The 16519-nt window shown below is 44.7% G+C and overlaps 1 protein-coding gene across 2 annotated transcripts in view; it reads left to right on the top strand.

Moving 5' to 3' along the window:
• The window catches only part of Fez1 (fasciculation and elongation protein zeta 1), a 54636-nt gene that overhangs the window by 18368 nt on the left and 19749 nt on the right, over positions 1-16519 (top strand). The window contains exon 4 of one of the 2 annotated variants that reach the window (XM_076576050.1): positions 14724-16492. Coding sequence is in view for 1 of the 2 variants with exons in the window: in XM_076576049.1 (XP_076432164.1) it covers positions 14724-14810 (87 nt within the window). In the remaining variant the exon portion in view is untranslated. The remainder of the gene's footprint in view (positions 1-14723; positions 16493-16519) is intronic. The other variant, XM_076576049.1, reaches the window with a different exon arrangement.

A 16519-nucleotide genomic window follows, 5' to 3' on the forward strand; every position in this document is an offset into this window, starting at 1 on the left:
TTTAGTCAGGGTTGGGAAGATATGGAATCCAGATAGAAAAATGTCCAACAACTCAATAGCCTTCTGAAGCAATAGTTCAGAGTCATTGCTGGGACTTTCACATGCTGTTGAGGAAGATAACACATGAGGTAGGAAGGAGACTCAGTGTGTCTGAGGTAATTGGGGTGGTTATGCATAAAAGAGTAAGAATGGTGTCTTAGTTAGGGTTCCGATTACTGTGACGAGACACCATGACCACAGCAGCTATTATAAAGAAAAACATTTAACTGGGGCTGGCTTACAGTTCGGAGATGTAGTGCATTATCATCACGGCAGGAAGGATGGCAGCGTGCAGGCAGACAGGGTGCTGGAGAAGGAGCTGAGAGTCCTACATCTTGATCTGCAGACAGCAGCAGGAGAACTGAAACACACTTCCTCCAGCAAGGCCACGCCTCCTAACAGTGCCACTCCCTAGGGAGGCCATTTTTATTCACACTGCCACAGATGGTTACCCACTTCCCCAGGCTCCTCCCCTTCTTCCTCTCCATCTTTGTGGTGCTGGAGCTGGAAAGTAGGACCTCGTACATATTAAACACACTGCCAGTGACTGCACTCCCAGAACCCCTAATTACTTCCACTGCTGATCTTCATAGCAAGTTCGAAAAGAGCGACTACCTCAGGCTTCTCTTCAAATATATATATATATTTAATTTAAATAAGGTAACCAGGCATTCTGGTGGCATATCTGTAATCCTGGCACTCAGGAGGCTGAGGGAGGAGAGTTGCCACAAGTTTGAGCAAGCCTAGACTACAGCGTGAGATTCTAGTCTCCACAGACATACAAACAAAAACATTTTTAAGGATCAGGGTTTGCTGTCTGAAGTGAATAGCACAGTCCCATCAGAAGCAATGCTTTGAGCAAGCGCCGGTCGACCTTCTAGCCTGCCAGTTAGAGCTAGGGCTCAGGTAAATCAGGTAACAATGGGTAGGGAGGTGTGGTGTTGTCTCCTTTTGTTTGTTCCTTTCCCAGTGCAGAGGATAACTGAGGGTTTCAATGGGGCTGGAGGGATGGCTCAGTGGTCACGAGCCCTGGCTGTCTTGCAGAGGACCCAAGGTCAGGTCCTAGCACCCGTGTCAGGTGGCTTACAGCTGCCTGTAAGTCCAGCAGCTCCAAGAGACCTGATAGCCCCTTCAGCCTCTGTGGGCACTCTCATAAAAATGGCATTCACTCATACACACACACACACACACACACACACACACACACACACACACTCACACACATACACATACACACACACACACACACACACACACACACACACACACACACACTTAAAAAGGAAAACCTTATTTTTTTAAAGGAGGCTGAATTCTTCTTTTGAGTTGATTGTATAGTCTCTCAGAAAATCCAGATTGCCCCTGGTGGCTGACTATATATGTACTGTATATGTAGCGGTATTTTAGTCAGCAGAACAGAGTATCTCTGAATGATTTATAAGCAGTAGACATTTATTTCCCATAGTTCTAGAGACTGGAAGTCTAAGATCAAGTTGCCAGCAGATTCAGATTGTGGGGAGGGCCCAATTTCTGTTCTAGGTGATACTTTCTTGTGAGGTCCACACATGGTAGAAAGGACAAATGAAGTTCCTTGAACTTAGTTTGGACTAATTTTTATAAGGAATTAATACCATTCATGAGGGCTCTACCTGTGTGTGATAGATAGCTAATCACCTCCCTCAAAGTGCTCCCTCCCTTCTCACCTTGGAGGTCAGAATCTCAGCAAAAATTGAGGGGTGGTGGGTGGGAGGAGACACACACAAACACTGAGCTAATGCCCAGGTGAAATGGCTACACAATGGTCAAGAGGCATTCTCATAGCAAAAGGTGAAATCATTTAATGGTTCTATCCATGTTAAAAGACAATTGTTTGGCTTTCTAGTTTCAGCCATGAAGAAAATTGGACAATTTTGTATTCAGGAAGTGCTGGCCCGGACCAGGGGACTCAGCAAATGATGAATTTCAGGAATTTGGAATAGTGGTGGATCACATCTTCCTGGGAGCTCAAGAATTGGTCCCAAGTAAAAGAGCAGGAAGCAGATTTCCCTGACTGGGCACTGTATCTGCAGATCACTGCTCAAAATAGCACCGGGGAGGGATCAGCATTTGTTGAAAGAGTGGCTGCATCTCCTAATCATGAGCAATAGAGAATACTTAGGACATTGAGGCCTCATTGGCAGGCAAGGCAGTGAGGCTATGATTGATTTACTGCAAGCACACAACACTGACACTGGAGCCTGGGTCTCAGGTCCTCTTTGAACTCCTGCCTGTGCATTTTCTCTTGCTGCACACATATGCACAGTACCTCGTAGTCACCTAAAATAAAAGAGAGAAAGCCACAATAATGCAGTGAGTCTAGTTACAGAAGTCAGATCAGATCGTCATGATGTAAGAGGCCACTTCTCCAGCTTATGTTGTGAATTATGCCAATGGATATATAAGACAGGCTGCCCTACTTCATCTTCACTTGTACATCCCCCTCAAGGGGCTGGTAGTTCTAGGAGAGCTGAGAGATTCTGGGAAGGGTAGCCTTGAGCTCTGCTCAATGGGGTTGTTCTTATCTAAGTCTGGCACAGGACAGGTGATGAAAGCAGATGGAGAAAGTCTGCTTTATCTCATCCTCCTTTATCACCTGTCTTTGTTACAGGAGAAGGACTTTAACTAACCCCAGTTTAAATAGCTTAACAGGTTGACCAGTACTCCGAATTCCTTCTGCTAGCCTGGCCAACCAAGTACTCATGGTATATGCACACTGCTGTGCAGTCTCAATTTCATGAGCCCTTATAATCTTTGTGGATATTGCCAAGAATCAGTTGTTTGTTTCTCTATCTGCTCATGCTTGTCTTTGTGACTAAAATAAGTAATTGAATTAAATATCATAGACACTGTTCAATCCTGATTGCAATGAGAATGATTTGGGCTTTGTTAAAATCAAAGTGACACATTTATACAGTTCTAAAAGATCAGCCACCCAGGGGTGATGGTGCATGCCTTTATCCTAGCATGCAGGAGGCAGAGGCAGGCAGATCTCTGGGTTCAAGGCCAGCCTGACCTACAGAGTGAATTCCAGGACAGCTGGAGCTATACAGTAAAACTCTGTCTTGAAAAAATAAAAAGATCAAGCAGGAGGGGCTCACCTTGTTCCCTGTTTTATAGTAGCAACTACTTTTACAAATAAATAAATTTATTTCATTGCTAAATAGTAGTCACTTGCATAGATACACTGCATTTAATTTATTCACTCATCTGTAGATTAATATTGGTCTGTTCCTAGTTTTTTAAAATTGCAAGCAACACTGCTTTGGACATCCTTTTTTTTTTTTTGCAAAAGGCTTTTTTTAAATTTATTTATTTTTATTTTATATGCATTGGTGTTTTGCTGTGGGTGTCAAGTCCTCTGGAACTGGAATTACAGACAGTTGTGAGCTGACATGTGAGTGCTGGGAATTGAACCTGGTAGAGCAATCAGTACTCTTAACCGCTGAGCCATCTCTCCAACTCCTGCTTTGGACATTCTTTTTTTTTTTTTTTTTTTTTTTTGGTTTTTCGAGACAGGGTTTCTATGTGTTTCGCCTGTCCTGGATCTCGCTCTATAGACCAAGCTGGCCTCGAACTCACAGAACTCACAGAGATCTGCCTGGCTCTGCCTTCCAAGTGCTGGGATTAAAGGTGTGCGCCACTGCCTCCTGGTGCTTTTGACATTCTTATCTACATCATTTAGGGATATGTGCTTCCATTTCTTGTTAGGAAAACCTGGGGGGCTGGAAGGCCCAGCCATATGGCAGATCTATGTTTAATCTTTAAGGGACTAGCAAATGGTTCCCCAGGTTATGAACTATTGTAGACAAGTGTGTGTGTGTGTGTGTGTGTGTGTGTGTGTGTGTGTGTGTGTGTGTGTGTGTGTTTATGGTACTTAATTTTTTATTGAAACAATGTATTTTCAGTACACATGTGCCAATCACAATATACACGTAAAGTCTCTTAGTTTCATCAAGTCAGTGGTGACTTCTTAGTTAGGGCTGCTGTGAAGAGACACCATGACCACAAAGGAAGATGTTTAACTGAGGTGGCTTACAGTTTCACAAGGTCAGCCCATTATTGTGATGGCAGGAATATGGTGGCATGCAGGCAGACATGGTGCTGGAGAGGTAGTTGAGACTTCTGCATCTTCATCCATAGGCAGCAGAAGTGGCTGTGTACCACACTGAGCATACTTTAAGATTGGGAGAATTCCCAGCCCACCCCCTAGTGACACACTAAAACAAGCCACACCTACTTCAACAAAGTCACACCTCCTTACAGTGCCACTCTCAATCGGCGAAGAAGCATTCAAACACTTGAGTCTTTGGGGGCCATTCCTATTCAAACCACCATGGAGTATGAAAATCTGAAAAGTGTTTTAGCATCTCTGAAAAACATAGCAGCCTAACACTGGGGATACAAAATAAAGAGTGTGTGTGGTCTAGTAGTCATGAGATTCTGCTGCTTTCTTTTTCTTTGGTTCAGAAGCGTGTATCCAAGCCTAATTCACATAGACAGGTTCTCTGCTGCTGAACTAGACAGCCAATCCCATGCTTGTCTTTCTGGGTCTGGGTTGCCTTGCTCAGATGATTTTTTTTCCCTGGTTCCATCCATCAGCTTGCAAATTTCATGATGTCATTGTTTTTTCTAGCAGCTGAGTAACAATCCATTGTGTAAATGTACCACATTTTTGTCATCCATTCTTCTCTTGAAGGACATCTAGGTTGTTTCCAATTTCTGGCTATTATGAATAAGGCCACAATGAACATAGTTGAGCAAGTGTCCTTGTAGGATGGAAAATCTTTTGGATATATGCCCAAGAAGAGTATAGCTGGATCTTGAGGTAGATTGATTCTCAACTTTCTGAGGAACCACCATATTGATTTCCATAGTGACCATACAAGTTTTTACTCCCACCAGCAAAGGAGTGTTCCCCTAGCTCCACATCCTCTCCAGCAAAATGAGCTGTCACTTGTGTTATTGATCTTGGTCATTCTGATAGGTGTAAGATGAAATCCCAAAGTTGTTTTGATTTGCATTTCCCTGATGGCTAAGAATGTTGGACATTTTTTTTTATGGGTTGTAGTCTGATTGTTCTTTATTTTATATCTAGAATCCACTTGTGAGTGAGTACATACCATGACTGTCTTTCTGGGTTTGGGTTACCTCACTCAGGATGATTTTTTCTAGTTCCATCCATTTGTTTTTTGTTTGTTTGTTTGTTTTTCTGAGACAGGGTTTCTCTGTATATCTTTGCGCCTTTTTCCTGGAACTCACTTGGTAGCCCAGGCTGGCCTTGAACTCACAGAGATCCACCTGCCTCTGCCTCCCGAGTGCTGGGATTAAAGGCGTGCGCCACCACCGCCCGGGGCTGTGGACAAGTTTTGTTGCCTACTTGAGACTAGGTCTACCAGTATAGCCTAGGTTGGCCTGAAACTCACTTTGCAGCTTAGGCTGGCCTCCAAACTTTCAGTCTTGCCATTTCAGCCTGTATGGGCAGGGACTATAATAGGTTGTGGGCTAATATGCCCAGTTCTATACTTTCTTTCTTTTTTTGTAATGTTCTTTTGTTCTAAGGTATTGTGTAACTTTTTCTGGGGAAACATGAATAAATGTCTATTTACCTCTGATAGGGCATTGATGACAAAGAAAGAAATGATTATAGCCAAGTCTAATTTAGTGAAGCAATGAGTTTATTGAGATTACTTACAGGAGCGTGGATGACAAAGGGAACTGCATCCTTGAACAGCCGTCCAACATGGGGAAGAGTTGTGAAAACTTCATCCTTGGAGCTCCTCACAACACTACAGTCTCCCCTCTACAGCAATCCTTAATGATTGTATGACCTTAGGGAGGGGCCTTGTGACTCTTGTAACTTTGGGGAGCTTCCTGAGTCTTGCAAATAGTTATTTCTTAGGGTATGTTTCATTTAGTTCCTGAGTCTCGTGAGTCTCTCCCTCTTCCCGCTCAGAGGGGATGTTTCAATTCAGACCAAACAGCGACACAACATAGGTCATGAAGTGCGCTAGATGTTATCCTGTTTGGTGAAAGAATTCATGTTAGATTGCTATTGGCTCCTCCTTAAATGTTTGGTAAGCTACTGCAATGGACTTTTTCTGCAGAAGGTTAGGGTGTGTGTGTGTATGTGTGTGTGTGTGTGTGTGTGTGTGTGTGTATGCACACATACATTTGCACACAGAGGCTAGAGGCCCATGGTGGGTATCTTCCTCTATTGTCTTCCATGTTAACTATTGAGCCAAGGTCTCTCAGTGAGCCTGAAGTTCATGATTCAGTTAGACTGGCTGGCTGGGTAAGCCCCGTCTGTCTCCACTCCCCATCACTGAGATTATAGGTGCACAGCCATGCCTGGCTTTTTACATGGATGCTGAGGATTTGAACTCAGGTCCTCATGCTTTTGAGGTAAGCGTATCACCCACTGAACCATCTCTTCAGACCCCTGAATCATAGATTTCAAGGAATTTATCCATTTAATCTATCAATGAACACATTAACCATAAATCTATCTATAATCTTCTTTTAATTTTTTTTTTACATTAACTTACTTATTTTGTGTGTTATGGGTGGGATGGACATAACATGGTTCATGTGTGGAAGCCAGAGAACAGCTTGGGAGCATCAGTTCTTTCCTTCTACTGTGTGGTGTCCGGGGATTGTACTGAGGTCATCAAGCTCGACCATCAATGCCTTTACCCCCTGAGCCCTTACCTGCTGAGTGGTCAGTCTTACAGGCTCTGTCCATCTTGTAGTATGGCTTGGGAGATCTATAATGCGTTTCCGTCCTTGTTCCTGGTAGTGTACATTTGTGTCCTTTCTCCCTGTCTGTAGGTTTATGGCATCTATCAATCTTTTAAGGGAGCCACATTTGCTTTCTTTGGTTTTTCTCTATTGTTTATTTTTTAGTTGATTCATTTTCTTCATTTTTTTAATTTTTAAAATGAGTTATTTATTTGTATTTTATTTGTATAGCTGTTTTGTTTGCAAATTTGTCTGTATGCTACTTATGTGCCTGGTGCCTGCAGAGACCAAAAGAGGATATCAGATCCCCTGGAACTGGAGTGAGAGGCGGCTGTTAGCTGCCATGGGTGCTTGGAATTGAACCTGGGTCCTCTGGAAGAGCAGCGAGTGCTCTTAACCACTGAGCCATCTCTCCAGCCTTCTTAGTTTCTTTTTTCAGTTTTCTTTGGCATTCCATTTTGTTCCTTGTAATGAATGGACCTTTATCTAGATCTCTTCACTTTGTGTTTGTGTTTTGAGACAGGGTCTCTCTACATTGTCCTGGAACTTACTATGTAGGCCACGCTGACCTTGAACTCACAGAGATCCATCCTCCTGCCTCTGCCTCCCAAGTGCTAAGATTAAAGGTGAGCAACTCCATGCTTGGCTTTTGTTTTGTTTTGTTTGAGAAGAGAGTAGGGGAATCTCACTAACTTGTCAGGCAGTCTTCAAACTTTAAATTCTCCTGCTCAGCCTCTTAGCTCTCTGGAATTACAGGCCTGTATTATGATGCTCTCGGTATTCTTATAGCGTCTTTTCTCCAGAGTGCATTGTACATTTTCAGTTATCACAGGCTATTTAAAGAAATATTTTGCCTCTTCAGATAAAACATGAAGCTTGAAAGTTTTGTCTTTTCCCTCCATTCGTGTGCAACTGTCCTGTCTTCTATCTTGATTTGTATTTATACTCCACAATACAAAATGATTTTTCTGACAGAAGAAAAAAAAAGATCATTTAAAATTTTTCTCAGACTGGTCATTCTAACACTGCAACCCCAGCACTCAGGAGACAAACTCACTCAGAGAAGGCTGTGAGTTCAAGGCCAGCCTGGCTAGCATAGTGAATTCCAGGATGGATAGACCCTATCTTAAAACAGCAACAAAACCAACCAATCAAATAAAACTCAAAAGCAAACAAGTAAAGTTCTTGCTACTTTTATTGTTACTTGCCACTTATGGTATTCTACTTTTTAGCGGATCTGAGTTTTCCTCATTTCTTTCCAGTCCAAAGCCTTGCACTGCCTGCATCCAGTGCCTGGAAACAATTGCCTCATAGATTTTGTCCAGATGGGTAGTTGCTCTGCAGGAGGGGTGGTTCCAGCGCTGCTTGCTCTGAGAGCCTTGAAGAGGCCGGTTTCCTCTTTGTTTTCTCGGGTCTCTCTGATGAGTCCACAGCTTATCCCTCCCCCTGTTTCTGTAAGACTCCCCCACCCCAGGCACTGTAGAGTGGCCTGGTGTGTCTGAGGCTGGAGCCTCACTGGTTCAACTTCACCAGTGAAGCCACCCGCTCTGCCGGGGGTGACAGGATTTATGGTAGCAGCCTTTCTACACAGCTGCTAGGAGAGACCTAGGGTCCAGCTGCCCCCAAGGAAGCACAGAACAAGTCCTCATCTTTTTAACCTCACTCACGCTGCCAACCTGAGGGGCTCCAGCTCCCAAGCTTCCCAACATCTTCTGTGTGAATTCATTTACCTTCGCAGCTCTACCTGGGGAAGGTGTGGCCAGCAGCTGCTTCCCAGCAAGCACATTTTTGGTTACTGTCTTTCTCTAAGACATTTTGCTCCAGTGGGATAGATATCCTTACTTTAAATGTATTTACTCTCATTTTATTAGAGCCTGGGGGAGGGGGGGAGAAGAGGTAACTGTGTGAACAATATTCTGTGTGCCTTCCTTCTTCTACTGCAAATAAATGGAAACAGGAGGTGGTTTAAATAATTGTATCATGTGGGAACTTCAAGAAAGACTATGTGGGGCTCCACTTAGAGACCCATCATCCTAGCTTAGCTGTACATGATGATGCTTGGTGAATAAATATGCACTTATATTTTAGGTCAAAATTATATATTTGAATTATACATGGAGATATTATTATTTAACAAGTATCCACTCTATTTGTTTTTTTTTTTTTTGATGAATCACTCTCTTCTGTTCCTGGCTATGACATAGAAGAGCATCTTTTGATCCCTGTAACCTTTACTTAATAGCAGACAGGGATTGACTCCAAGATGAGAGGAGATGGACATCCAGGACAGGAAGGTCCATCTTTCTGTTTTCCAGGCAGCGAAGAGGCTCCATCATCCGGAGGCAGGGCTGAATGTAGCCTCTAGTCCTCACTTTGTCCTTTGTTCATTAATTCTTTCAATAAGTGTTTGTTGACCAAATACCGTGGAGCATCTTGCTGTGGGAATACAGAGCCCTTGACTTAGCCCACACAGATGGTTCCTGGTTGTTCACAGGCACAAAAGGGACAGAGTGCCCTTTCCTTGGGCTGAGCACATACTACTGTTAGGTTTCTTTCATTCATCCTACTTTTTTGTCTGGAGGTAAAAAAAAAAAAAAATGTATCTTTGTTCTCTTAATGTTATTACAGCAACCATATATTTGAGTCAGTGGAGAAAGGGGTGGGAAATATGTAAAGGGCTAAATATGAAGAAGAAATCCTTCTTTTCTAGGAACAGGATAAACTGGAGTGCTTTAGCAAAAGGCCCTGGCTTTTATTTGTTGTTGGACACAAGGACTCTGCAGACTCTTAAGCCCTTCGTGGACTGCTGCCCAACAAGGTCCAAGTGTTAGCGGTTCTACGTTAGTTTTTAGCTTTATATTGCATGGTGGCTGGCAATCCTTTCCCTCAATGCACACCTTTCCCTCAAAGCAAGATGAAGAGCTTGCTGCGGTCAACTCCCAGTCTGGAACTATGTCTTCTTAATTCTAGGAAGAAAGACCTTGGGTGGGTGGATACTTTTTTCCGTACAAGAGCCTCATTCGCTTTGACAGTATGGAAATGACCATACGGTTTAGTCCACAAGGAAGTGGACGCCACGGGGCAGGCTTGTGGATCATTTGGGGCAGGTACCTTTCTCATCGCCAGAAGTAGCCAAGGAAGTGACTCTCATGTCCCTGTCACATAATCGGAACAAGAGTATCCAGGCGCCACTGTATTCGGAGCTGTTGTTTTCCAGAATCCTCCCTATCTTGCTTCCTTAAGCTTTTTGCTCAAGATACTCCCTTGGTTTGGGGGGCGGGGTGGGGAGTAGAGTCTGTAAACAGCTAGCGTTTAGGGAAAGGTTTGTGGAGAAGTGACAGAGCTGTCACCCCAAAGCAGAGTCTGACGGGGTTGAGGGAAAAAACCACAGGCTTGACGGAACCAGGTCGAGGCGAGGCAGGATGGAGAGTTTGATAGAACGCGAACCAAGAGAGAAGAGGGAGACCTGAAACAGGGCGGATGTGGTGAAGCCTGTGACTGAGCAGAGGTAGCGGGAGGAGGAAGGAGCAGGGGCTCTCCTGGGGTGCATTGTGTGTGCTGAGCTCCCCCTCCCCACCCCCATGGCTGATTTCTGAGAAACAAGAAAACAACTCACAACAGTGACGGACGGTGCTCACGGTGGCTTTTCTAAGGCTGTAATCGGCTTTCAGATCTCCTTATCTTATTTAACAATTTAGACCCAGACTTGTGTGCTTTGTTCCTGAGAGGGCCACAGGAAAGGGCACCCCAGAAGTGCCTCACTCGGGCCGCAGCTGGGGTTCATTAACTGCTGCCTAGCCATTAGGAGCCTTCTTTCCCTACAAGCCCCGCCCCGCCCCGCCGCCTCCCCCCCCCTCCCGCCCCCCCAAGGTGTGGGAGAAACTTGGGGAGGGAGATGGTCTAGTTCAAAGGTGCAAAACTGAATTAGTGAAGTAAATGCGCTGAAACCGGACGCCTTTCAGAAAATGCAAGCACTCTGTCTCCATGTGTTTGTTTGGTTTTGGTCTCCTGGGACTCAGGCCTTGAACTCCTGGTGTAGAAATGGCTTGTGAGGATGACCTTGAACTCTTGATCTTCTGCCTCCCACATGCTGGGATTGCAGGCAGGCACCACCACACCTGGTGTTGTTTTTCAGTGTTTAGGATCAATTTGCACTTGCTAGGCATGTACTGTACCACTGAACTATAGTCCTAGGTCGCCATCTTTTTTTATAGTTGGGGATGGAGTCCAGGGCTTTGCCGCCGAGCTGTATCTGCAAGTTTATTTATTTTTTATTTTAAGAGATGATTGTACTCTGTAGCTCAGGCTAGCCTCTCTTAACCTCTTGAGTGCTGGGATCCTTAACCCCACTAGCAAGAATAAGAGCATTGCCACAAATTGAGCCAAATTTGAAACAAGCCTGATTTTTATTGGGGTGCACCCAAGAGCTGACCAGCGGCTGCCTCCTAAATCAAAGAGAGCAGCCCCGAATCCATTTCTTGGGCCCCTTTTAAGGAGTAAAATCGAGAGTAGTTGTAAAGCAGGTTTACAGAAGACAGACCATGGGGCAATAGGAAGTACAGGGAAAAAAACTCAAAAAACATCATGTGGCCAACATATGACCAGGTCAGGGAGGGTCAGGGTATTCTCAAAAACACATCAAAGGCCGGGCAGTGGTGATGCTGCACGCCTTTAATCCTACCTAGCACTTGGGAGGCAGAGGCAGGCAGATCTCTGTGAGTTCAAGGCCAGCCTGGTCTACAGAGTGAGTTCCAGGACAGGCTCCAAAGCTACACAGAAAATCCCCTCTTGAAAAACAAAAACAACTGATAAGTCTTTGCACCCTGAAGGCCTCTCTGCCAATGCAGCAATCCAAATTAAACCGAACCAGACCTAATTGGAAAAACCCAGGTTTAATGGGTAAAGCATTTCCCGGTGATTCTTCGGTCCCTCAGAGAGGAGACCTGACGAAGAGACCTGAAGAACCACGTGTCTGTTTTCTGGGATGCAGCTTAAATACCCTGTGGGAGTGGTCTTGAGCCTCTCTGGGGGAGGAGCTGTGTTTGCGGGCTTTGAAGGGGTGGGTTTAGGGAAAGAGATAGGGGAGGGGAGTTGAGGTGGATCTTCCACCAGAACATTCCAGACTCTTTGGGTATAGGGGTGCCAGGGGTTGAGGTGGAGTTCCCACCCAAACAACAACAAAAACAACAACAACAAAATCAAGGTCATGGGTTGGGGAAGGTTAGATTCCAGGAAACAGAGCAACTCAGCTCTTACATTACATAGAAACTTATTTTTAGCAATTCAACATAAATGGCTCCTGCCTTCAAAATGGAGTCAGGCAGGTTCTCAGGATTACAAATATATACCAAACATACCTAGCTACACACTGGATTTTCATAGCCTTCAGTTCAACCCCTCATATCCAAATTTGAGTTATGGACTAACGTTGCTGTCCGAGGCTTATAAAGGTAACTCGGGGCTGGAGAAATGGCTCAGAGGTTAAGAGCACTGGCTGCTCTTCCTGAGATCCTGAGTTCAATTCCCAGCAACCACATGATGGCTCACAACCATCTCTAGTGGAATCTGATGCCCTCTTCTGGCATGAAGGTGTACATGCAGACAGAGCACTCAGACATTAGGAAAAAAAAAAAAAAAAAAAAAAGTAGAACTCTTTTAAAAACAAAACAAGTAACTCAACCAGAAAACCTTTCCCAGTAAGAGCCACACTTCTACCCCAGGGCCACCTGACCCCTGGGGAGTTCTGCCATGTCAATGTAGCTGTGAACAAAGTGTGGCCCCAGGAGTTTTGTTCTGCCCGGTGGGGAGCTGTGGAAACAAGCAGCTACCACAGGTGGTAGACTTGGCAGAGGCACAGGCATATGGATTCCACCGCAGGAATAGATGCTGCCATCTGTCCTGACCAGCTCCTCTGGTGATTCCCTCTCCGCCTCGCCTTGCCCCTTCTCCAGGTTGAGAACAGATGGCATTCAAGATATATTTGCTTAATTTTTTTTTATAATGACAATGTCCTGTTTTAGAGGGGATATGCATGGTTAGGGGGTCCCAGCCAAAGTGGAACTCAGAGAAGGAAGTTTTGAGGCTAGAGGACATGAGAGCTGGGACCTCACCAGTGTTTCCTGTTAAGATGGGAAGAAGTGTCCTGGGGGACAGACCAGTCAACAGGTTAGCTCTTAGAGGTCTAGAAGAGTGGATCCTGCATGGGAGGTGGCTCTGTGGGTGGATTTCCTGGATCTTTCTCGCCAACTCCTGTATGACTTTCAGCGGGATTCCTGGAAGGAAAGATCCTTAGGGTGGGCGACTCAATGTGTGCAGGATGTGAACGTAAACTCTGAACCGTTAACAGTTTGCAATATGGCCAGCGAAGCCAGAATTGTTACAAATATCTTGTTGGACTAGCCATCTTCTAGAGTCTCAAGGTTGTGAACTTCTGGAATCTTAAGATTATAGAGTTTAGGGGACACAGGACAAATGAGCTGAACAGAATTCTCCTTTCAGTGTTTTTCTTAGGCTTTGTTTGTCCTTTTCTTTCCGTTCGTTCCTTCTTTCCCTTCCTCTCCCCTCTCTGCCTCCTTCTTCCTTCCCTCCATCCCTCCATTCTTTTTCTTCTTCACTGCTTTCTTTTTTTTTGACAAGGTCTCACTCTATGACCCTGGCTAGCCTTGGACTTGCTGCAATTCTCCTGCCTCAGCCTCTGGAGAGCTAGGCTTACAGACATGTGCTGACCATACCTGGCTTTGTTGTTGCTTTGTTTCAAAACAGTATCTATGTAACCCGGGCTGGCTTTGAAGCTGCTAGGTAGGGATAGGAGGAGGAGGATCTTAAATTCCTGCTCACCCTGGGGCTACCTCCAGGTAGTGCTGGGTAATAGGTTTTCTGTATGGCAATAATAGGTTTCTCCAACACAGTAAACCAGATCAAGACAAATTGAAAAGGTAAAAGAACAGGTTTATATTAGCAAAGCAACTCCTGGGTGAGTTCTCCAGCCCCAGAGATCCAGGCAGGAGAAGTCACATGCCCAAACTATAGTCTGTAGGCGAGGGGTAATGGTGTGTCCACCACAAGCTGCCTTTGTGCCCAAGTATGGCCAGAAGCTGAGCACTTGAGTTGGGGGCTTGGATAGCTGGCAACTTCAGGGCAGGAGCTGCCTGCCTTGGCTGCCAAGAATTCAGAACTGGGCTTTTTGGAACCTTTCCTTTCTTGGAGGTTCTCCGAGAGGGTGGGGTTCGGAGAGAGGAATGGGGCTTTCCAGATCAAGCAGGAGTGAGTGAGCTGGAGGTTCCGGCCGAACGCTGGAATCATAGCCATGCACCCTCATGGCATGGCTCAGTTTGTCTTCTAGCTCATGTGATATATCCCATGTTGGTTCATCAGCTAAGAAACCACACCTGGATTCCAGTGACAGGGTGGTGTTCTATCACATACAAAAAGCTGGGACTATTTGAACGGAAACAACCTACCCCTTGAAGTGCCCACTAAAATAAAAATCCGGACACCCCTCTCCCCTGCCCAACTGAAACTATTAAAGAATTATATTTGCTGCACGAGCTGGTCACTCACCATAAGTCGGTTCCCACTTTGTCCAAGGAGAACCTGCCTGTGAGTTAAAGAACAATGTTGATCCCCTTGAGTCAGAATGGTGCTGCTTACTTCTACCTTATTGTATTCTTCTGGCCATGCTGGCAGTGCCTGTTGTGTGACGTGATGGGGCAGATTTGGAACAAGATGAAACTCAGGCTCCTCTCCATATTTTCCCTTTAGACAGCGGGAGGCTAAAACAGCCCTTCAGCTGGTCTAGGGGCTGATGTTAGAACGTTCAGACAGCAGGAGGATAAAACAGCCTTTCGGCTAATCTAGGGGCAGAGGATCTACAGCTGATGGTTAGAATGTCACTTCCCCTTCTTCAGATCCACGAGAAGGAAGAGGACGAGTTCAATGAGAAGAGTGAAAATGATTCCGGCATCAATGAGGAACCTCTACTCACGGCCGATCAGGTATGAATGGGAACCACTTCCCACCATGTTCCTGGAGGGAACCACTTCCCACCATGTTCCTGGAACCTTTGGTTCTAACAGGGAAAACTTGCCACATCTATCCAAGTCGGAAGAAAGATGTGCAGTCTTGTGGTGACTTGATGAGTTCGGTATCTTTGATGAGAGGTTTAATTTCTCTTATGCCTCAGTTTATGTGCTTACGGTAGATGTGGACCCAATTCCTAATATCTGGGTTGGTTATAGCAGTTGGTTATATCCAGCAGATGAGTGCTGGGGCCATGTTTAGCTTCCTGGCTTTTCTTCCTGTGAAGCCTCTGTAGATTTCTTCTTTTTAATGTGTTTTGTTTTTTAATTTTGTTTTTTTGAGATGGGGTTTCTCTGTGTAGTCCTGGCTTTCCTGGAACTTGCTCTGTGACCAAGTTGGCCTCAAACTTAGAGCTCCCTCTGCTTCAAAAGTGCTGGGATTAAAGGAGTGTGACATCATGCCCAGCTCTCTGTACATTTCTTGTACTTGGAGCTTGAGGGTGTGTGTGTGTGGGGGGGAGTATCTTAAATGCTCCTTTTTATTTTTTCAGGGTTTTTTTGAGCAGTAACAGACGAGGTTTCTGTGTGGTAGATGTTTTATCACATTTTACAGAACCCTGAAAATTTTTAGCCTTCCAAAACGAGTTGTAGAGACACTTCTGTCTTTATGGGGGGAGGGGGGGAGCCATGTTTCACTTTGGGGATGGAGTTTGCTATGCTGTAGTTTTAGTGATTTCTCACCTCAGAAGTGTTGAGTCTTTTTATTCACCTTCTCAGTCAACAAATATCTGTAAGTGCTTATTTGAGCTAGACACTATAAAAACTTTCATGAGATGTTTGGAATGTGCCCTACTGGAAACAGCCGAGTCCAAAAGAACATCTTAGTAGAGGTGCCTACGCTAAAAGTAGGATTCAGTTTTTTCTTTTAATCTCTTTTTTTTTAAAGTAGGATTTAATGTGGGTAAAGAACAGGGGACTGGGGCTGGAGAGATGGATGGCTTAATGGTTAAGAGCACTGGCTGCTCTTCCAGAGGTCTTGAGTTCAATTCTCAGCAACCACATGGTGGCTCGCAACCACCTGTAATGGGATCTGATGCCCCCTTCTAGTGTGCATGAAGACAGAGCACTCTTGTACATAAAATATATAAGTAAATAAATCTTAAAAAAGAAGAGAAAAGAATAGAGGGTAGAAGGAAATCACGTCAAGAGCAGGTGTGGTCTACATGCTTGTAAACCCAGTGCTTGGGAGGTATAGGAAGGTCAGGAGTTCTTGACCAGCCTTGTTGAATGAGACCTTGTCTCCAAAAAACACCAAAACAAATAAACACAAAATAAAAGAACAAGTCTAAGAGTTACTTTGTTCTGTTTTGCTTTGTTTTTGGCTGGCCTGGAACTTGTTATGTAGACCAGGCTGGCCTCAAACTCATCATACCCAGGGCTAAAAGTCTTTTTAAAAATCAATTTATTTTTACTTTATATCTCTATGCATGTTGGTATCTGGTGCCTAGAGAGGATAGAAGAGGGTGTCAGATCCCCTGGCAGTGTGGTTACAAGTTACAAGAGCTACCAGGTGGGTCCTGGGAACTGGACCCAAGTCCTCTGGAAGAACAGCAAATGCTCTTAACTGTGGAGCCACCTCTATAGTCCCAGGGCTAGCAGTTTTTTTTTTTTTTTTTTTTTGGTTT

Source organism: Peromyscus maniculatus, chromosome 7 (genome assembly GCF_049852395.1).
Source record: "Peromyscus maniculatus bairdii isolate BWxNUB_F1_BW_parent chromosome 7, HU_Pman_BW_mat_3.1, whole genome shotgun sequence".
NCBI lineage: Eukaryota > Metazoa > Chordata > Mammalia > Rodentia > Cricetidae > Peromyscus > Peromyscus maniculatus.